The following is a 23,254-nucleotide window of genomic DNA, read 5'->3' as shown; positions in this document are numbered from 1 at the left end:
AGGCGCTGGAACAGGCCCAATGACTGCGCAATGCGCATCATGATCAGAGTCTGTTCGCTAGCAATGTTTACGAGCGTCTTGGGGCTGTATAAATCACTGCAGCATTAAATCATAGCCTTTGATAACGTTTCGACAAATTTCTAAATGAAAATACCAGTGCATAAAAAGTGTTATTCATCCGTTCAATAAATGTCTCGAAGTCCAACAAAAAAAACATTTGGAATACGATTCAAAAAGCATCTTTTTGGAAAACCCATCGGCCATCGGTAGGTTAAAAATGTCGGTGATTTGGCCCTTGCGTAAAGTAGGTATAATCTTGATAAAGCCAATGAATAAAACAAATTCATTGTATTTCATTTTGAGCATTTTTAGATAAATTCAAACGCATTGCGCATATCATGCAACAAATTTGAAACAGTAAGGAAAAATATTGCACAATGTATCTGTTGCCAAATTTTGCTGCATCCTTACCTTCTTTGCGTGGCCCGCGTAATCGACAACCTTGGCGAAGAATTCATTCGGCGCAAGTTGTGTCGTGTCGTCTCGCCGAGTGTGAGCGTGTGATGTTTTTTATGTGTTTAGGTACTGTTTTGACAGTTATTTTATTTCAATTTACTTCAAAATTAGCAAATATTAAACGGAGACAAAATCCAAGCTGGATGCGGCAAGAAGAAAACTAGGATCAGTAACACAAACAATCCTTGCGTAACCGGACAAATTTTCGTATGGCAATTCTTCGTCGCGCAATTCCTCGTCCGCATTTCTTCGTCCGCAAATCTTCGTCGGCGCATTTATTCGTGTCGCATAACTTCGTCTCGCATTTCTTCGTAAGCGCAAATATTCGTAGCGCATTTTTTCGTATCCGCATTTCTTCGTACGCGCATTTCTTCGTCAAGCATTTTTTCGTCCACGCATTTCTTCGTCTACGCAAATCTTCGTCCGCATTTCTTCGTCCACGCAAATTTTCGTCTGCGCATATCTTCGTCCGCAAATCTTCGTCCCCGCAAATCTTCGTCCGCAAATCTTCGTCCGCATTTTTTCGTCCACGCATTTCTTCGTCTACGCAAATCTTCGTCCGCATTTCTTCGTCCACGCAAATCTTCGTCCCGGCAAATCTTCGTCCGCAAATCTTCGTCCACAAATCTTCGTCCGCAAATCTTCGTCCGCAAATCTTCGTCCGCAAATCTTCGTCCGCAAATCTTCGTCCGCATTTTTCGTCCACGTATTTCTTCGTCCACGTAAATCTTCGTCCGCAAATCTTTGTCTGCGCATATTTTCGTCCGCAAACCTTTGTCTGCGCTATCTTCGTCTCCGCAAACATTCGTCCACAAATGTGGTTCAATAAAACCATGAAGAAATATCAGACCATCAAGTGATTGACGAATTCAATGCATGGAATGGATGATCGAAACTTTTGAAGTCAGGTAGATGAGGTCTGTCAGGTGAAGCTATTGTATTTGGGAGCCGAGAATTGTAACATTCCATATCATTTGTGTCCCGGACATTCTTTTTTTTCGCGGTCGATGAATGACAATATAATCTCTTGTACCCTCGCCGGCATAGGCGGCGGAACGGGGGGGGGGCACCGGGGCACCGTTCCCCTCTTTAATTTTGGCCTTTTAACCCTCGCACGACCAGGCCATTTCTCATAACACGAACGACCAGGGGGGGGGTTGTTACGACCCCCCCCTGGCGTTTCGAAACGGAAGGTCGTAGAGCTTAGCGGAAAAAACCAACGGATTGCTCTCAACGAGATCTCGCGATTGGTGGTATATTTTTGGTCCTAGGTCAACATTTGACCTACTTTTGACCGGTCAAAGGTCAAATTTTCGGAAAAATAGACTTTTTTCAACTTTCGGCGGCGATTGCGGCAAAACGGTGGGAGATATCGACTTGAAACCTTCACTATCGTGTTCCTTGATCAATTCTCTATCGTTTGGTATGTATTTCGTTTCCCTAGCTCTAAAAATGGCGCGTTGGGACCGCCGGAAGTCGGTAAGGTCACAGTCGGCGGCAGAAATTCGAAAAATCAAAATTTAAATTTTTGAAATCTGATTGTATTTTTGGATTTGGGAGGTCCATTTCCTCCCTATAGAAGCTAATATTGCTGCATATTCCCATTGAGGTGACAAGAATTAGCAAAATAGTGGTTCGGGCGCTTTTCAAAAATAGTACCGGACGCTGTTCCTCTTGTGACGTCATAGCTCCGTGACCTGACCTGACCCGGTCAAATTTCTTATACCATATGATAGCCAATACTTGCCCCAACATGCATGGGAAGTTTCATCACGATCCATCAACCGATGTCCGTACCACCGGCAGGAAACCTCGGGCGTTGGCACTCAGTTTGTGAAAATCCGGCCGGAGGCTGTACCTCTTATGACGTCATAACTCCGTGACCTGACATGACCCGATCAATTTTTTTCGGCAAAAGATGCGCAAAGGTTGCCCCAGAGGGCATTGAAAATTTCAGCCCGCTACGACAAGCCGTTTAGCGTGCACTTCGAAAAAACCTCAGGGGGGGGGGTTGATACAACCCCCCCCCCCTAGGCGTTCTAGGGTTAAAGGAAACAGTTCACTTTCCTGAAATTAGTATTTTGCTATTGATTTATGATTTTTTATGCTCAAAATGATCATGAAATAAAATAAAACCTTTTTGTAAAAACAATTATTTTCTATATTTTAATATAGGATCAACTATATTCTATGTAAAACAATGTTTGGTGCGGAAGCTTATTACGCGTTGACCAATCATATTGCGTAGTTCAAACCTACGCATACTGCATTGGCTGTAAGCAGCATGCTGATTGGCTGACGATGACGTGGCTGCATTCCTGTGCAAGGCACGCATTCCTCTGCAAGGCACTCTTTTCGGAACGAGAAATGGAATATCTTCGTCTAGGGTAATCGTTGAGCCGTAAAAGCTCCTGATTTGTGCTAGTCTCAGCTCAAGCTACGAAACTGCTATTCCAGGTCAAAATCCCATGTTAAAAGTGAATTATTTCCTTTAACCCGCGCCCCGCCTGGGGGGGGGGGCAGAATCTGCCCCCCTCCCGTTTTTCGCCAATAACTTCTAAACGCGTTACGCCAGCGACGTCAAACTTTCAGTACCTTATCATACATCAATTTGACACGTTCCCTGAAAAAAAATTGAGCGAAATCCGTCGGAAAATGTTTGAGAAATTGACGTTTTAGTGACGTCATGTTCGCAATTTTCGCCTCAAAAACGGCAAATTTTCAAACGCCGCTAACATCTTCATTTTTAAAGGAATCAAGACGTAAAAAAAAGTTATACGTGATTTTACTTTGCCTATCAAATGGCTATCTCGGTTTTTTGAAAATGTTTGATTTTGGCCCAATTTTTTTTCTTCAAAAAACTGACTTTTTTGGGAAAATAATTATAAAATCCAAAATTTTGAGTGTATCGAAAAAACCGGATTATATGTCAGAGAAGTGGTCTATGTGCACCTACATACCAATTTTTAGAAGAATCGGTTCAAAAATGTGGGAGTTATTCAAAATTGTATGACGTCACGACACACAAAAATTTTGAAAAATGACTTTTAGAAGTTCGAGACCTCGTACGGAAACTAAAATAGCACCATTCGATTCGCCGTGAAAAACTGCATCAGAAAGACACCATTTAGGCCTTAACAACCAACTTCAAAATTTGACCTCACTTGACCTGACCTTGACCTGACCTCGACCTGAAATTCATCCAGAGGTGGTCCATATCACTTATTGAGTGTGCCTATTGAATTCTATGAGTAAAATGACCCATAAAACATGTGTCGCACATGCCCTTTTCTATATTTTGTTTTTGGTGACCTGACCTGACCTGACCTGACCTTGACCTTGACCTTTGAATGACATTGTAGGCAACGAATATTGTCTTGGTAGTCTAAGAACACGTTTTGGGCAATCAGTATCAGTCCATTCTTCGGCAACTAGGTACGGTGCAAGGCCGATACTGTAGAAACTTGCATTTTATACCCTTGACCTGACCTTGACCTGACCACTGACCTACTTAAGCAAAAAAAAATTGGGCTCTTAAGATTCGCCTCGTTGAGAGCTTTCGATTGCCGTTTTCCCCGTCTTTCTACGACCATCGGTTCAGAAGTTAGACAGGGGGGGGCAGAATCTGCCCCCCCCCCCCAGCAGGGCGCGTATGGCTGAAAAGCCCAGCGGGGCGCGGGTTAAGCAAAAAAAATTTGGGCTCTGAAGATCCGCCTTGTTGAGAGCTTTCGATTGCCGTTTTCCCCGTCTTTCTACGACCATCGGTTCGGAAGTTAGACAGGGGGGGGGCAGAATCTGCCCCCCCCCCCCCAGCAGGGCGCGTATGGCTGAATAGCCCAGCGGGGCGCGGGTTAACAGTAGCCCTATGGGCGTTGCATGGAAGGAATGGGACTAAAAGTCGGCAGTGCCGTGCCCCCCCCCCCCCCTACACTGAAAGAAAAGTACACCCAAAATTGGAATAATTTTACGGTGCCTAAATCTCCAACCCTAAGTGATCATTCTACTCCCCCGTGTAAACTGCTTTAACATGGGCGATTAGCGACTATTTTTACCACCGGGTGTTGTCAAATAACTCCCATGAGCTTAAAAATACACCCACTCTGGAGTAAAAGTACGGTGCCTAAAAGTCCAACCCTAAGGAATTATTTTACACCCCCGGTGTAGGGGAGTAAAGGCGAATAAAGCATGCGATTTACGAGAGTAATATTGCACTCCCAGTGTAATAATATCAAATCGGATTTCACCCCCTGCTTCTGAGTGTAAAAAAAGTAAATAGCATAAATACACCAGAGTAAAAAAAGTTGAAGGAGTAAAAATAAATCACATTATAATTCTCGTTGAAACAAAAACTCAAAAAGATAATTCTATGACTGAAAAGGCTTGGAGTAAAATTACCCCGAGTTAAATATACGCTACTGTTTCAGTTTACCCTCTGGTGTATTTCTATGTCTAGGCTGCAATGTAATGGTATATCGTCTGCTTATACATACTTTGAACCAAAATTCATGATGAAGTCAAACGGATGGCATGCGATGACCATTTCGGATAGTATCGTGTAACCATGAGATGTCAGATACGCTATGGGCAGGATACGCATTGTGAACGCGCGGTACGAGGGATCCGAAATTATGTACAATAAATAAAACAGTGATGTCTGCCAGTCGGTGCAATAAAACGTGACTGCTAATAATGCAAATAGTAATTAAGAAATATCATGTTTAACACATATCATGTATTGATCATAGTTCAATCACAGTACAATCACTGGCTTCGATCTCGATGAGTTTGATTACGTTATATCACAGACACTTTGATCACAAACAAACCACCCAATCACTTTGTTCTATATGTACATGGGGTTGCGCAGTGCGCACGTAAAATACCCGATTTGAAACTTGAATTGGCTAAGGGATAGTTAGCCCAGTTAGCTTCCAGCATAGTTAGCCAAATTGAATATTTTCATACAATGTGATACACGTTTGGGAAGACATTCTTCCAAGTTTTAGATAAATCCATTCACGTTCAGCTCAGTTGTGCTGTGCACCTCGACGTGACTCCTATCGTTTTTCAGTACTTTCTCGAGGCGCTCGCGGTACGCCAGCGCTGCTTTCTAGCGCATCTCGACGGTGATCTCTGCGAAGGCGGCTCTGAGCCGACCGTGTAACTTCGGAATGTTCGCCGTCTGCGTCAAGTATGCATACGACTTCACAGACCCCCACATGAAAAAATTCACGCGCGGGGTGAGGTTGGGCTTCGCCCAAACTGCCCTGGCCACCGCACTCGCCCAATTTGCCCTGGCCACTGCGCTAGCCCGACCTCACCCCGCGTGTGATTTTTTCATGTGGGGGTTTGTGAAGTCGTAGGCATACTTGACGCAGACAGCGAACATTCCGGAGTTACACGGTCGGCTCAGAGCCGCCTTCGCAGAGATCACCGTCGAGATGCGCTAGAAAGCAGCGCTGGCGTACCGCGAGCGCCTCGAGAAAGTACTGAAAAACGATAGTGGTCACGTTAAGGTGCACAACTCAGCTGAGCGTGAATGCATTTGTCTAAAACTTGGATGAATATCATCCCAAACGTGTATCTACGTATGTACATTGTGTGAAAATATCATCAAATTTGGTTAATAATCATGGAAGGTATTAAAGTTTCAATTCGGGGGTTTTCCGTGCGCCACCCTGTACTTTGTACTCTTGGCGCTTAAACATGAAAAACTTTGAAACATGAAACGCACGCAGACCACGCAGTATACAGTATACACTCTTCGTCTGTGGGTCTGTGCTAGATCTGAGCTGCCGACATGACAAGAGTGGCGTACCGCAATTGCCAGTACTCTCGCACGCGCATCTTGCACTCTACTCAGCCAGGGAGCACACTATCTTCTACGATGCTTTACTTAGTGAAATAGATGTTTAGGGCCTTCTTGTAGAGCACCTCCAAGAGGCACTTGCATGGTCAACAGAACGGAAGATAAAACACGGCATGAGTTGCAAGGATTGTGGCAACTTCACCGACCTTCGACTGTGGCAGCTCGAACTCGCTCTCTGAACGTTGAGGCGGGACGACTGAACACTCACGGAGCTCTGCTCGTTCTTCAGATCGTCCAGCGTCGCCCCGCGCCCGTAGGCGGGTAGCGCCACCAGTTCGTCACCTGTGAAGAGGAAAATAAATTAACAATGATTTCCCGACACAGCGGAGCCAGGAGAATAAACATTATTGTATGGTTACTCCCGTTGAAGCCTCAGCCCTTCGGGACCCGTCAGGAGCGCGGCTCGCTGCCCTTCCGTGGTGCAACTGAGTGAGATATAAATTGTCTGCATGTATTCACCGGTTCAGGATGCAATACGTAACATTACTTTTACTATTGAGTAAAGATACATCTCAGATATTTGTATACGGATAGAATCAAAATGATAAATCACATAAAGTTTTAATTATAATTACGCATCTTCAAGTCATGAATGAACATAGTGTACTAATTTCGCCGGGACCAGAGAAAGGCCACAATGCCAACGCTGGTAACTTGTCTGTAAAGAGGGACATAAAGTAACCAATGACCCCGCATTCCGCAACCACCGTTGACCGTTCCCCCATGTGCGTTATACGTAGGTAGGATGAGAAAGTAGGGGAGAGTGGGGCACATTCGTGCAAAAAATAGATAAATCCATATATCTTTTCTTTGGTTAGTGCAATGGCAAAATTGTTGATTATAGTATGGAAAGGAACTATTGCATGATATTTTTCCTCTTTAAAAGTTATCCTCTAAAATTATTGCTTCTATTAGAAAAAAATGACTTTTAGCTGAACGTTTGCACGAAACTGCCCCACCTATGGGGCACATTCGTGCAAGGGATGGGGCACTTCCGTGCATCCTGCAAGTGCAAAGTTCGAGAAATTACCGGGCATTACCAGAAATTTACGAAAGGAAATTGGCAGGGGGTCATTTCACTTGATTCCTTTCGACAAGAATGCATTGCACAACATATGTAGACAGAATGGGGTGGCCAACAAGAATGTGCCGGCCTCCGTGACCTCGCCAAGTTCGCGTGAACTACTCGTCACGACGTCGCAAGCAGCCGAGACTGAGTCAGGCGAGCGTCATTATAGTGAAACCTATTACAGATAAAGTCATAAATCGCAAAAACTAAAAAAATATGCACGAATGTGCCCCCAGGCAGTGCGTACACTAACCTGCCCCACAACGTTATTTGTAATATATTTCAAAACTTCTTGTTGAAAAAATGACACTTTTTCAACAAACAAGTTTGCAGCAGTTCCGTGAATAGAGTGAGCTTCTTCGCCCCCAATTTTGAAAAGCTGAACCCATTTCCGAGTCTGGATCACGAAAATGGATGATATGAGAAAAGTTTGGAAAGCTCACGAACATTACAAATTTTCCAGTTCCAGTTTGGTAAATTTTGACATTTTTCGATATGAAGGACGAGTGCGTTCGATCTATTGTGGTTCCGGACATCGCGTTTGTGTTCCTTCAATCGTGTGTCGAGTCACATTTTTCGATATGAAGGACGAGTGCGTTCGATCTATTGTGGTTCCGGACATCGCGTTTGTGTTCCTTCAGTCGTGTGTCGAGTCACATTTTTCGATATGAAGGACGAGTGCGTTCGATCTATTGTGGTTCCGGACATCGCGTTTGTGTTCCTTCAGTCGTGTGTCGAGTCACAAACGCGATGTTCGGAACCACAATAGATCGAACGCACTCGTCCTTCATATCGAAAAATGTCAAAATTTACCAAACTGGAATAGTGCTCATGTCATTGAAAAAGGCATGTCAAAATCGGTGAGAAAAGCTCTGGAAGCAGCTCACATCTGTTTCCAAGATACAGTGAACGAAAAACCTGGATTCTTCACCTTGGGCAAAAGCGGCTGCAATGTTGGCACTAGGAAAAAAATCTTAAACGATTTCTAAACGAAAGGTGATTGGCGAACTTTGAAAGACTCTGAGAAAAGGCGAGCGAATTAAACGTTCCGACATTGACATTGTGACCTGTAGGTACATTCATTATATAATTTAATTTTCAGCATATCAAAAGAACGCGACAAGAACAATAGCGTGATGAATGCCGTTCTCGGTTGAATCAAAGAATGCATTTCGAAACCTGTGCCCGATGTGTCGACTTCAAACGATTTATACCGATTGTTTTTGATACTGTGTTTTTAATTTAACCCTCGCCCGCACATGCCATTTTCCCATCCTAGAACGCACATGGGGGTTGGTTGCCACCCCCCCCCCCCCCGCGCCATTTCGTTCCTGTTGGAGATAGAGCTTAGCGGTAACGACCAAAAAGATTCTTTGGGAAGAGACGAATCCAACGATACCCAGTTTTACCTTCTCAGGTCAGTCATTGACCTTCCAGGTCAGGTCAAACTAAAAAATGTTGCTGTTTTGGGTCACCGTTGGATATCAAGTGCGCTGCTTATCAAATGCCGATGACGATGGTGTTTTCTGGTGCCAAGCCAGCTAAAACCTCTTTGTCACACTACCCGACCAGAATTTTGCTGCTGAGGTCATTTCAGGTCAAGTTAGGTCAAGGTCAATTATATGTGTTTGTATGTCTGTGTGTGTCTGTGTGTATACTGATGTGTGCACCGATTGTTTTTGGGTCCATATTACATGAAATCATGATCTGAGAAGCTTTTACCAAAAATGCAGTCAAAAAAATTCACAAAAAGTAAATTCCGCTTGCCTAAAACGCAATTATCTTAGATGACCTAGGTTGACCTTGACCCTGACCTTGACCCCTGTACATCGTCGAACAACATGTTCCATGATAGGTGGGAGGTAATACTGGCAAAAAAGGCCGAAATCAGGGTGTCAAAAGCTCACAAGGCCCATGGCAAACGCAAGATGTTGAGAATTAGCCATTTGGGTCATGACATGACCTGAAAAACAAGGTCATATCTCCGAAACCAAAAGTCACAGAAACTTCAAATTTTCAGTGGACATCAAGAAAGGATAGAGGAGCAGCCATACGAAAAATCAGCCCTCTACCTCTAAAAATGTTAAGTGCAGAGCAGAAAGACTACCTGGGGGGGGGGTGGCAACCACCCCCCCCCCCCCCATGTGCGGGCGAGGGTTAATTAATCACTAGTATCCACTGACGAAGGCACCCTGTGGCCGAAACGTCTGGTTTTAGGAATTTGACTTGTGTTGCCATCGATCGTGAATAAAACTCAATGATTATTTACAATAGACCTTATAGCTGTGGCTACCAGAAATCAAAGCCCACAGTTGTATAAACAGTCAACAGATATTCGTCGGTCCTCGGACATTCTGAGAAAAATCATCGATCAGATTGGCGCATGCTTTGCGGTCCGAGGAGCTATCAGCACAGATTACAAATTGGACGGGGGGGGGGGGCGCGTAGATTGGCCTGCTACATCTGAAAATGTAAAAAAAAATAGCGCCCTCTCACGATCACAATACCATAACCCGCGCACCGACGGGGGTCTGCGCCAACTTCGTACCGACGGGGGGGGGGGGGGCGGATGACTGCCCCCCCCCCTGAGATCTCGAGAACGAAGCAAGATAGCGACAAGAGGTAAGCGGCAAGGGATACGCACGGACAAGGTCTACAATTTTTACTAAGGTCATTTTCAGGTCAGGTCAAAGATGACGTCACAGGGGTCAAAAAAGTCAAAATAGCGGCGCTAGGTATAGAGAGAGTTTTCTCGAATAACTTTCGAACTAGTCAATATAGGAACAAACTAAGGGCAGCATCGTGATCCTCTCGTCAATCCACATCGAATGATATATATGTTGACCTCAAAAGGTCAAGGTCAAAGGTTGACCTCAGGTCACGTGATCTCGAGGTCATCATGCATATCATTCGATGCGCCTTGACGAGCTGAGCACAATGAGACCATCCGCGCGGCTGTATCTTGTTCCTGTACGGAGTTATTGTCAAAAAACCGCTGGTGACCTTTGATGACGTCACATGACCTTACAGCTGCCCAACTGCAAAACAGACCTCAAGGTAGTGAAGGTTGATCGTATATGAGGTCATGTATGGTTTATGGGGCCATTCCGACCCGTTTTAGTGGTAAAAACAGGGAGTTGATTTTTCCCCCATTGACTAATAATGGGGAGGTCGAGAAATTGACCTGACCTTAGGTCATCGATATCAAAATTATGAGATAAAAAAATTGTAGCTACTAATGACCTTATAATATCCTGCGACTTTCAAAGGCCTCCGACATCTACTGTAGCTCTGGCACGGTGACAAAATTGCAAAAAAAGTGACTTGAGGCTGGGTCATTCAAAGTGACCTGGTGACCTGACCTTAAAAAAAGTTAGGAGGTTCAAACTTGCACACCATGTGTAAAATTGATGAGAGAATAGTCGTACCAAATTTCGCGTTCCCGCTATTTGCGAAAAACCTCAGGGGGGGGGGGCAGAATCCGCCCCCCGTCGGTGCGCGTGATAAGTGATCGAAACTCACCGTCGGTGATTGGCGTATCAGGGAGGACGTTGGCCGCATACTGCTCACACACTTGCTGGATGTTCGTAACTTTTTCCTTTAGCTCTTCTGGCTCCTCACGAGTCCCCATAATCAGGGTCAGATCGTGCCACAACTGAAATGGAAGGAAAACAAATATTAGGCAAATATAGAGCGTGCAATCACCAGTAGCGTCGCTAAAATGGGATCTTATAGGAGCCGGGAAACTCTGGTGTCGCATCGAACGAGCTCAGGTGACCACCTGCTGAGCATGATTTTAACTTAATTCCTGTGTGGCTGGCTCCTACCTACAAAAGGCCTCCGATCTAGAGGGCATCATCTCTTTTGAGGAGTCAGAGGGCCGAGGGGCCCTAGTGGTCACTGGTCAGACACAGATACCATCGGCTATTCACAGGAGGCCCCAGGTGGTAAGAAAGACCCCAGCTGTCAGCGAAAAATAGAAGGAAAACTATTTATATCACATTTTTTTGGCTGTAAATTGATAATGGTCAGTCTGACCAGCAAGTCACTTTCACTGTGACCAAAAATGGGTTAAAGGGACTATCCCACCTTCTAAAATGTTGTTAAAACCAGTTAAATTGTGCCCGACTTTATAGATTGGATGACCAGGAACACGGTTCTGGCATTTATTTTTCATTAAACATCTTAGGCTTCCCATATTCCAAACACAAACTTTCAAATATGTGACGTCACAGCCCAAAATTACCTCCTTCCCCAGGCCACATTACTGTCATAAATCTGATTCTTTTTACTCTGTAGGCACCACAACAAAGTTCAGACCAAGTTTTAAGCGATTTTTCAACGAACAAACCCATTTAAATCAGAATGACTAAACGAGGTGACGTCACACTAACGGTCGCTCTATGTTGAAGATAGGGCCTTGTACAAGCCCATTTTCAAATGAAGGGAACGAATTTCTTCAACACCAAGAGGCCGCGGGGGTTGCAACCTTAGATACCTAGATAGTGGTTTCTGAACCTCGCCGCAAACTTGGCTATCTCAACTCAAACCCCATGTTAAAGGTGGAATAGTCCCTTTAATATAAGGCAATATCCTGGCCAAAAGATACATTTTAAGTCTTACCTTTGTTGTTCACTGCTTGCCGCGGTCTTGGTCGTCCAGTAGACACTGCACGCTTCACCTGCACGCCACCCCACGCTTCACCATGTATCCATCCAGTTCAAAGTTTCGACACAAACGGTAAAATGGCGGTACAAAATGGCGGTATAAATTGGCCACGTGGAACACCATAGTAAAATAACGCCCCGAGCTGTAAAAATACAACACTGAAGACTGAAATAACCATGTAGCATAAAACCACACCTAAAAATCCCTCGCTTATCAAGTCCACAGTGTAAATTTACTCCATTTAGGTTTTGCGATAATCAGCTGAACCACGCAAGTGTAAATTTATGCTACCAACTAGCCATTTATTATCCGCATGGGATTAAAAATGCACTTGGGTAATAATTTTACTACCAATAAGCTGAGGTGTAAAAAACATAAGAACTTGAAATTACACCATAGTTGCAAGAAAACCCTAAAGTACTGGATGGATTACACCTAAGTTGAGTAAAAAATGCACCTAGTCATCTTTTAACTCTGAATTTTCGGCTAAGGGTGGTACAAATAGTCTGGAAAGTGGTGTTAAGTGGTTACAAATATCACCCAAAAATACCACCAAGGTGTACTTTTCTTTCAGTGTAATTGAAGGTGTTCCGCCGCTACTGCTCGCCGGACCTATTTGTTTTCTACATACACGCCGGCCGAGGGGGGGGGGTACGACCCCCCCCCCCCATCGCCGTTTCGCCACTGGTGGAGCTAGCGCGTCGCGGAAAAAACGAGCGTGTGCGCCGTTACGAGACGCAGAGATTAATACCCGATTTTAAGGCCTTCTAGGTCAGGGGTCGGCTTACAGCCCGCGGGCCGGATCCGGCCGGGATGGTGACGGTTGGATCCGGCCCGCGACCATCTGACGTCCGGCCCGCGCAAGTTTTGTCTAGAAGTAGAATTAGACAAAAACACCCGCAAGTGGTGTTTATAAACTCATGAAGTGTGCGAAGGAAGAACTATTGTGCCAAAGCACATTTAAGTCACTTTTATATCGGAGTCGATTTCTGAAGGAACCACGGGCCGGAACACGATGTAAGTCGCTGATACCAGCCGCGGGCCGGACGTCAGATGGTCGCGGAACGGATCCAACCGTCACCCTCCTGGCCGGATCTGGCCCGCGGGCCGTAAGCCGACCCCTGACCTAGAAGGCCTTAAAATCGGGTATTAATCTCTGCGTCTCGTAACGGCGCACACGCTCGTTTTTTTTCGCGACGCGCTAGCTCCACCAGTGGCGAAACGGCGATGGGGGGGGGGGGTGTGTCGTACACCCGCCCCCCCCCCCTCGGCCGGCGTGTATGTAGAAAACAAATAGGTCCAGCGAGCAGTAGCGGCGGAACACCTTCAATTAGGGGGGGGGGGGCACGGCACTGCCGACTTTTAGTCCCATTCTTGCCATGCAACGCCCATAGGGCTACGTCTGTTAAAAGGCCAAAATTAAAGAGGGGAACGGTGCCCCAGTGCCCTCCCCGTTCCGCCGCCTATGCCGGCGAGGGTACAAGAGATTATATTGTCATTCATCGACCGCGAAAAAAAAAGAATGTCCGGGACACAAATGATATGGAATGTTACAATTGTCGGCTCCCAAATACAATAGCTTCACCTGACAGACCTCATCTACCTGACTTCAAAAGTTTCGATCATCCATTCCATGCATTAAATTCGTCAATCACTTGATGGTCTGATATTTCTTCATGGTTTTATTGAACCACATTTGTGGACGAATGTTTGCGGAGACGAAGATAGCGCAGACAAAGGTTTGCGGACGAAAATATGCGCAGACAAAGATTTGCGGACGAAGATTTGCGTGGACGAAAAATGCGGACGAAGATTTGCGGACGAAGATTTGCAGACGAAGATTTGCGGACGAAGATTTGCGGACGAAGATTTGCGGACGAAGATTTGCGGACGAAGATTTGCCGGGACGAAGATTTGCGTGGACGAAGAAATGCGGACGAAGATTTGCGTAGACGAAGAAATGCGTGGACGAAAAGATGCGGACGAAGATTTGCGGACGAAGATTTGCGGGGACGAAGATTTGCGGACGAAGATATGCGCAGACGAAGATTTGCGTGGACGAAGAAATGCGGACGAAGATTTGCGTAGACGAAGAAATGCGTGGACGAAAAAATGCTTGACGAAGAAATGCGCCGACGAAGAAATGCGGAAACGAAGAAATGCGCTACGAATATTTGCGCTTACGAAGAAATGCGAGACGAAATAATGCGACACGAATAAATGCGCCGACGAAGATTTGCGGACGAAGAAATGCGGACGAAGAATTGCGCGACGAAGAAATGCCATACGAAGATTTGTCCTGGAATCAATCCTTGGTCGTGCAATAATTCTGGTCTTCTTACTTCTTACTTCGTAATATCTGACTGATAAGCACATAAAAAGATTTAGATGTTTTGCATGAGGTAAATTGTCCAGAATTGGAGGATCAAAAGCATGCGATAGCATGCTTTTGCATCCGGAAATTCCCATTGGTGGGTCGCTGAAAAAAAGTTCGGCTGAGCCTGTTTGTCAGTATGTATGTATGTGAGTTTGTCCAAGCTTTTTTGGACCTGGAGTCAAAATGTGTGGACCGATCGGGACCAACGTGGTACCGTTCGACTCGTCACCGGCGAGGTAAACTTTTGATGCTGGCCTCGGTTCGCTCAGTGCTTCGTGGCACATGCTATTCCACTTCAAAGTTTCGGTGACACGAAATTTTTTGTCAAGGCTACAGGTCAACCCGAGGTCACGGACAAAGCCACACTGGCGGGACACATCGGTAACACCTTGAACCAGTTTCCAGGGGGGTCACCGTCTGCGAGGGGTGCAGGCTGCACGTGCTGGTGGCGGAAAGCCGTTTTGACGTGAGGTCCTCTGGCTCCAAGAAATTTTGAGCTATCAACTTCAAAATCGGTTCAATTGTAGTCCCAGGCAAGGCCTCCAAAATAGTGCACATTTGGTTGAGCTAAACTCTGTGGTGCATGAGCTATGCACGTGCAAGCCGATTGCACCCCTTCGTACGTTGCCACGCCTGCAGGGTAAACGGCGGCTCTAACTGGTTCAAAACTTGCAGGTCATAAGAAAAAATGCATTGAATCTTGACATTGCGGCGAGATAATATCCGAGGGGTGCAAGCTGCGCGTGCGGGGGGCGGTTAACGGTTTTGACGATGGATCCTCTGATCACGGGAAACGTCGAGATAGCGACACAAAAGTCGGTACACTGATAGAACTAGACACATGCTACAGGATGCTATGAAAATGACTGCACTGGGGTGCCTGGGACATGAACTATGCACGTGCATATCTTACTGTAGGTAGATATCCACACCAATCTCACGTGCTTCCAAGCATTTTTGGGATGTTTTGGTTGGTTTCAGGTTCAGTCCAAGCTCAGTCTGGGTTTCGGTGGTTTGGCCCGGTGTGTGCCTTCAGTACCGTACCTCCAATTCTGGCCCAAGGCAACGCAAGAGCGCTGCCGGCATCTAGTTTAAATTCACGTTTAAGTGTGCCTTTGTCCTAAAGATTAGCCGGTATTAGTATATATTAGGTCCGAGTGGACAATTGTGACGCTGTTGATACAAATATGTAACAGCAAAAAATTTAGGTTTTAGGTTAGGTTAGGTTGTAGGTTTGTAGGTTTTAGGTTGTAGGTTTGTAGGTTAGGTTAGGTTGTAGGTTTGTAGGTTGTAGGTTGGTAGGTTGTAGGTAAATAGGTAAGGTTAGGTCAGGTTTGATTATGTTTTTCTTTTATTTCCAGGACATATAAGTATCATTTTTGGATTCAGGATGTCAAATAATGTAAGAATATGAAAACTTTATCTTTTAACAGTCACTCGGACTTAATGTATACTTTTACCGATTAGCCCTTCTAATTTAGCTTCATGTACCGGTAAATCATAAATGTCAAGATAAAGTCCTGAGAAGATTTCGGTAACGGTAGCGCAGGCGTCACCGATAGCTTCGGTGGTGTAAACACACCTAAAACCTTCAAACCTACGGGAAGTTCTGGGGCCACAAAATGGACGGAGTGCCGAGCAGTGTATTAGAGGCTGGCCGAGGGCCAGGCAGCGGAGCAGCACATGCTGGAGCAGATCAGCCTCTTCTCGGCACACGCGCCGCGGGGCACCGCTTGTCTGGGCACTGCTGGTACGCCATGGAGTGGAGACAGCCGATTCGTTGCACGTACTGGACCGAGCGGCCCCAGCGGCCCGCCCTCATCTGGTGCACCGAAACCGGGCGCCCTCTCGGCCCAGACCTCTCTGGGGATAGGAAGCGGCAGCGCGCTCCCTAAGAGTGGCTTGATTAGTAGGGCTGCGGAGTCGGAGTCGGTCGGAGTCGACAGTTGTGACCGGAGTCGGAGTCGGAGTCGATATTGGAAACCCCAGTCGGAGTCGGAGTCACCGAAAATCTGTCGACTCTGCAGCCCTGCTAGGTGTGCGGAGTCGGGAGTTGGAGTCGATCGGAGTCGACATTTCTGCTCGGAGTCGGAGTTGGTTTTTGAAAGTCGGAGTCGGAGTCGCCGTAAATCCATCGACTCCGCAGCCCTGTTGATTAGTGACTGGGACCATTGTCGCGCTATTACCGCGAGGTTATTTTATTTCATCGTCACACTGCGCACTGGTTGTCAATCACGTTTACCATACACGACACAGACTGAGCTATGCTTGACACCAGGAGCTCGCCAAGATCGGGTCTCACAGGCCTTACAGCCTAAAAAAAAAATCCCATTACCGAAAGGTAAGGTAAGGTTGCAATATAATGAACCGCCCGGGTCAGCGAGTGGGCATTTGAGGGCAAGGCGGCCGCTCATTTCGCCAGGTCGTCCGCTCTCTCATTCCCCTCGATCCCGCAGTGGGCAGGAAGTAGGAACCCACTACAGATTTACTTTGCAACGCTTCATGATGTCCAACAAGGCCTCTCATACCTATCTCCGCGCCGAGGGTGAAGGCCTCACGTGGGCGGCCTCCCCTCCGCTCAGTAGACTAAAGGCGTCTCGTGAGTGAGCACGCGACGACCGGAGCGGGGGATGTTTTGTCCCGAACCCTCTCCAGAGCCGCCCGCAGGACGAATCTGCTGCTAGACTGGCCAGCGTGTCGAAAAATGGAGTGACCGTCATTCGTCGAAAAATTTTGCGACAGCCGTGCGCCGAAAATAAAATTCAGCGGCCACTTTGCGCCGAATTCGGCGCATGCGAAGTTACGCCGGACGTGCGCTGAAATTCTCGGCGCAATCCCGCCACTACACTGGACATATTCGGCATAACGTGTATTTTTTTCCAGTCTGGTTGGAACGACGGTGACGTCGATTTGTTTACGTACAGTCCACAGCAGAAATAATGTGCGGTCTCAGTCATGTTCTGCGTCTGAATGTTAGGAACGATTAGCCAGACTACAATGAAACTTTTAACGTAGCTTAGATTAATCGTCAGTCGTCACCCTTGCTGCTGCAACTTTATCTATTGATGGCTTCTTTTCGATCACTCCACATTGAAAAAGTCGCCATTCAAAGCCATCCGCTGAAATTGGTGAAATCGCACATTACTTCAGCGATGGGTTGTACCACGCGGGCATTCGAGTTCGAGTGTTGTGTATGGGGTTCCTGAATTCCTCCTCTGACTCTCCTATCTCTATCCTATTGGACATTGTTGGAACCTGACTAGCGCAAACGTTGAGCAGTGCGGCTGCTGATTACAGGTGCTGTGGATCGTTCTGCGGGTCCCTCGGGGAGCTGAGTTATACCACAGCTATCGTTGGTTGGTATCAGGGACGGAGCCAAGGGGGGGGGGACACGGGGCCCATGCCCCACCCCTGAAGATGAAAAATAAAATTAAAATGAAATAAAAGATAAAAATAAATAGAAACGCTGCACAACATCCCCAAAAATGGTGGGCCAAATCCAAGGAGTTTTCCTTTTTTGGAGGGGTACGACACTAGGCCGCGACCTGTGGCGCCTCTCTGAGCAAAATCCTGGCTACGTGCCTGACAGGTATTGGATGTTAGACCCAATACACTGTGGAACTTTGAAGGTGTGTCAAGTGTGGTGGCAGTGAAGCTGGTGAAGTTCTGTTGAAGATGAAAGCACGCGCACAGTTAAACAAGCTGAGAGTCGGTCGTTTCGTAACAGTGCGTTTAACTCACCTGTTAAACTCACCTGTTGGGTTTCCTTGAATCACTCACCAGTGCATGAGGAGAGGCAGGAAACCGTGTAGGAAAGACGCGCCAATTCCCCTGGTTACGCTGGGCGCTGAGAGATGGACCGCAGGGGGATTGGGATAATGCGTCTGCTTGGTGTTGGAGGAGGAAAAATTCTAGATGTGATTAGCTGTGCAGTGTCGGTTCCTCTCCAAAAGAGCGAGGTCTGCAATCTGCCTCTGGTTATAATATGCACAAGCAAGTCTCGAGGTCCAGACATTGGCTGGCCTGCCCTGACACGGCTGTCCCAACAGCCAACCATCAACCATCAGTTCACCATATACCGTGCCAACCATCATGTGCCACCTCTGTGGGTAATTCAGGGGTGATCCTTGGCTCTCGGCCCAGCAGGCAGAGCTCGGCTGGTGGGTCGCCCTGGCAAAGATGAGCTCGGACACCTGGCTTCCTGGTGTTGGTGTTAAGGGGAAATTATCTCGTGTTTTGGTGGCCTGCAGAGCTTGATGTACTTATGAGGCTCTCGACTGTTGGCTTGTAGTTGCTGGAGGCAGTTAGGGTCAACAATTGGAACAATTGCCCAATTGGACATTTGGGGCACAATGGGTCCTGTGCAGCTAGTCTGCTTACTTTGGCTCTGGTTCTCTGGATCCTTCATGCAAACATTTGAGCTGAATTTATGAAAAGGGCTAGCTCCCAGCAGTACTTCAAACTACTACCTATTCATCTATGTAGTGTTGCAATAAACCAGCAAGGATACTTTTGTATTGTGCATAATGATACTTTGTTTACAATGATTTTTTTGTAAACCTCTCGTTTACAATGAGTTTTTGCAAACCTCAGTATGAAGTAACTTTGTCGCCTGCCCGTCCAACTACCTCATAATAATGAAGCTGCTCTAATTGTGATATGTACAATAATTGTACTACTCTGCTTTGTAACTTTTCTTATTGTGATATGCACCAATTTTAACACACTGTCCTTATTTTCAGATACTGATCACATTACCATGCTGAAGTCACACCTAACATCAGAGGGCCATCTGCTGTGTGCGGCCATCCTTTTTACCTTAGTCAGCCCGCTCCTGGCACCCCCTCCTACCACGCCCCAGCCGCCAGACCAACGGCTCATCTCCGAAGACGTCAAACGTTTTCTCCCCCACTCAAAGTGTTCTAGTATTCTCCCTCATCCTGTATTGGATCGCCTTCTCCGCCCTCTTGGGTTCAAACTCACGGAGAAGGGGATGAAGTATAATGCTACGTGCACCCGGCCGTATCCTCAAACTGAACACACGTCAGTACCTGACCCTTTGGGGGAGCTTTGCGTGCTCGCTTTTAACACACTCCAAGAAGCGTGCAGTCTGGGTTCTGCGGCAGATCCAGCTGACGTCTTATCAAGAATCCCCTCCAGAGAGAAGACTCCTTTAAAGGAGGTTTGTGGTGAACTTTCTCAGTGGGTTACGCAAATTACCCCTCCTGATGATCACTCGAGGGGGTTATATGGAGAGCATTGTGAAACAACCTGTGCCGATCCGGCTGGATCGGGATTGGCCAATGGTGATTGCTACGGGCTGTACCAAGGAAGAAGATTAGTGGCTATGCTGAAGGACGTGGCGAGTCAACACGACGCAGGTGCAGGTGGGTTCAAAGCCCTTTGCTGGTGTTAGTGTTTCATGCGGGAGCCAATACGCACGCTCGCACAATCTTGGGTTCTTAATTCTGGCTTGGCTACCTACAGGTATTCGCCTGTCAAAGCTGAAGCCAAAGGTGTCCTATTTCAATTGAAGTGTTTTTGGAGTGTGCAGTTTTCAATCTTTCAATGCTAAATGCATCTGCATTCTTCGGGTTATTCACTCGTACGATATTATAAACGAATGCACTCGTCCTAAGCGTCAGGGACATAGACGATAGTTTTGAAGCTGGTTTATTTCGACAAAGAATATCGAAAACCAATAAACACAGAGTACACCATATACTGTATTTTGTGTGAATGCGCTCATGTTCTCGACACTGTTTGAGGAGGTATTTGATGCTTTGTTTCAGGTGGTAGTAATGTCGGAAATGCCAACTCACATTCACTTCATGCCCCGGGGGCCGCACATCAAGGTAAGTGTAAAGGGGCACACTGATTATGGTATATCTTACTTATGAGTAATCTTGCATCCCAACCACATGGGTTGTGAAACAGTAACGCGCACAGGCGACCTGGCAGTACCCAGTCTAATCTCATGACTGGGATCTTAGTAGTCAAATTAGTCGAATCACTACGTCTTCAAAAGGTCATTAATTAGGCTAACTGTATTGATGATATTTCATATGCGCTTTGCATGTAAAGATGGTCGGGTACATTGCTATGCTAGTTCTTCTATTATTTGTGTATTTGTATCTCTCAACTAACTGCATGAGAATAAGCACACACATATGAGATCGTGCTTATACATTTATATCTTCTTTGTCTATCTCCTGTTCTCACCGCATGAGTGTAGCGTTGTATTGGCTTCTACTTGTCATGGAAACACCTAGTATGCGAGCAAATTATACATGTAGCTAGCTTGATTAACTTGTGGTAGCTAAATATAGGGGATACCATCAATAGCAATTTCTCCTAGAAACCTTGATGAATTTTCACTTTTCAGTGTTTATGTAGCTATGTAGTTTATGTAGCTACTTTATATTTGGCATTCTTCCTGAAACCACGATATCATTTGCTGCATCATTCCCAGCACCCTGACATCGTAACATGTTGTCATATTCTGTAACAATTCGCTAACATCGCCACGCTACCCTGCAATCGCCAGAGGGAGCTCCAGCCATCGCTTCTTCAGCAGTCGGTTCTTCCACTGTTTCTCCAGCTTCAGTAACTGCGGCTACCACGACGGCTTCCGCATCCGCTGGTGAAGGCTCCTCCACTCCTGCTCCTGCCGTAGCTGGAAGAGTTGAAGCTGTGGATGGAGTTGCTGAAGCAGCAGCTGGTAGACCCGAAGCTACGGCTGGTAATCCTGAAACAGAAGGCAGAGGTGCGGAAGCATCAGCTGTAAGGGGTGGTGTTGGATCCCTTGGTGGTGCGGCTCAAGCTACAAACGTCGGAGAAGCGAAGTTGGATCGTCTGGCAGCCAGCGATGGAGCAGCTGTACTCGCTGGCTCTGTCAAAAATGACGCACCGAGGATCATTCCTGCTTACGAGATTGACGTACAAGTGACCCCCCCTCCCGACAACAATGGCCCATCAAAGATCACTGGTGTTGATAAAGGCGCAAGTGGCGCTTCAGAAACATCTACCGTCAAAGACGCATCCAAGGCCAATGCTATTGGCGGAGACATAAATGGTGCAGCGGATACCAAACCGGTGCCGGACGTTGGAGACAACAATGGCGCAAACGGCGGTAACGCGGCGACTCTGACACAGGGAGACATCAGACCAGAAACAGGTTAGAAACGGTCAATGAATGATTCAGTGAATGAATGAATGGATTTAATGATGAATCAATAGAGTGGTGTGTGGGGGAACGAAAGAATGAATGGAGTCAGTGGGTGAATGGTGAAGAATGAAGTATCGTCATCCACTAGATGAATAACTACATGATGAATGTATGGACAGGTGAAATGATAAGTGGTTAGCGCGGTGTTTGGTTGAAGGAAAGACTGAATGAAGTCAATGGATGAATGATTGATGGATGTATTGATGGTCGGCCGAAAGAATGAATGGAGATATGCTCGAAGGAAAGGATGAATGGATGTGTGAATGAATTAATGAATGAGCCAAGAATAAAATGGATTAAAAGACACAGGTACGCATGACCAACTGAAGGGACGCATGAATGAATCAATGGATTAATAATTGAAGGTATGAATGAAAATGTATGTGTTGCTGAATGATTGAATGAATGAATGAATGAATGAATGAATAAAACAATATCATTGACAGTTCAATAAACGAATGAATGAAGCCTGAAAGTGTTAGTGTCCGAGTCAGAGTCAGTCAGTGAATATGACGAGCAAAGGGTCGTTAGAGCAGATGCTTGATCGCGGTTTAGAGGAAGTGTCCCCATGCCAGTTGTCCAGGGAGAACCTTAAGGAAAGGTCAGTACAGAAATAGACTCTACGCCGCAATTTGTCCTTCACATGCACCATTTATTCCTTCGCTTTTCTCTCTTCTCCTCCACTGCAATTTAAACATTTTCCAGAGATTGAATTATCAATCCGCCGATGTGCTCCTTTGTTGCATTTAACTCTTTCCTGTCAGATACGCGGTGTTGGGTGCATGCCTTGCATGCTGTCATGAACGCAGGCTTAATTAATGCCTTTCTGTATAGATGGGTCGGATGATAACTGTCGTTGTTGGATGTTTCGGATAATCGCATGATATACATGTCACACGGTTTTTGCTTCATTAGTAGTGATATCGATCTGCAGTTATCTACAGTGTCGCAAATTATATGAGCTGGCTTGCCGGCTGTAAACCTCTTATTGTGTGCCATGCATAGAGGTGCGCCGGTCGCCATGTCGTTTACTGTTTACGACAATGTCATCGTCAAATATGAGTAGGTTGCAGTCATTCATGCATCGTTGTCAAGGCAGCAGATCTTTCTCTCAATAGGGCCATCCGTGCTGGGTGTAAACCTGTAAGGCCTCAACAGCCAGTATTGAAAGCTGGGAGTGCTATGCCATTCTGCCCCAGAGCAAACATCTTATCGCTCTAGATAGACGCGATCTGGACGCGACATCAATGCGGTCTTTATTTCCGCCATAAATTCCTATCACCGGTTTATATAGCCTTGGATTATCTGGAAATGGATTAGCTAGTGAGGAGTACCAGGTAATCTATGATGTAACCTTGCTGAGTTGCTATCGCCGCATTATGTTTCCGCGTGCTACCTCTCCTCTCCTCTCTCTCTCTCTCCTCTCTCCTCTCTCTTCTCTCCTCTCTCTCCTCTCTCTCTCTCTCTCCCTCTCTCATCTCCCCTCCTTCTCTCTCTCTCTCTCTCTCTCCCTCCTCCTCTCTCTCT

The 23,254-nt window shown here is 46.2% G+C and overlaps 1 protein-coding gene and 1 long non-coding RNA gene across 2 annotated transcripts; one reads left to right on the top strand and one right to left on the bottom strand.

Moving 5' to 3' along the window:
• The first annotated feature begins 531 nt into the window (after window positions 1-531).
• On the top strand, window positions 532-21,780 carry LOC122376438. The gene is made up of 4 exons (XM_043356306.1): window positions 532-552; window positions 19,242-19,886; window positions 20,292-20,354; window positions 21,047-21,780. Exons 2-4 carry the CDS (start codon window positions 19,259-19,261, stop codon window positions 21,679-21,681), a joined length of 1,326 nt encoding a protein of 441 aa, XP_043212241.1. The 5' UTR covers window positions 532-552; window positions 19,242-19,258; the 3' UTR covers window positions 21,682-21,780.
• On the bottom strand, window positions 6,013-12,668 carry LOC122376439. Its single transcript, XR_006255637.1, has 3 exons — window positions 12,078-12,668; window positions 10,977-11,109; window positions 6,013-6,667 (listed from the first exon to the last, which is right to left on the bottom strand). It is a non-coding gene; the product is annotated as an uncharacterized LOC122376439 (long non-coding RNA).
• Window positions 21,781-23,254: the final 1,474 nt, after the last annotated feature.

Source organism: Amphibalanus amphitrite, unplaced genomic scaffold, assembly GCF_019059575.1.
Source record: "Amphibalanus amphitrite isolate SeventyFive unplaced genomic scaffold, NRLGWU_Aamphi_draft 002139F_arrow, whole genome shotgun sequence".
Lineage (NCBI taxonomy): Eukaryota > Metazoa > Arthropoda > Thecostraca > Balanomorpha > Balanidae > Amphibalanus > Amphibalanus amphitrite.
Note: the sequence above shows the minus strand (reverse complement) of the source record. Positions and strands in the feature narration are given on the sequence as shown.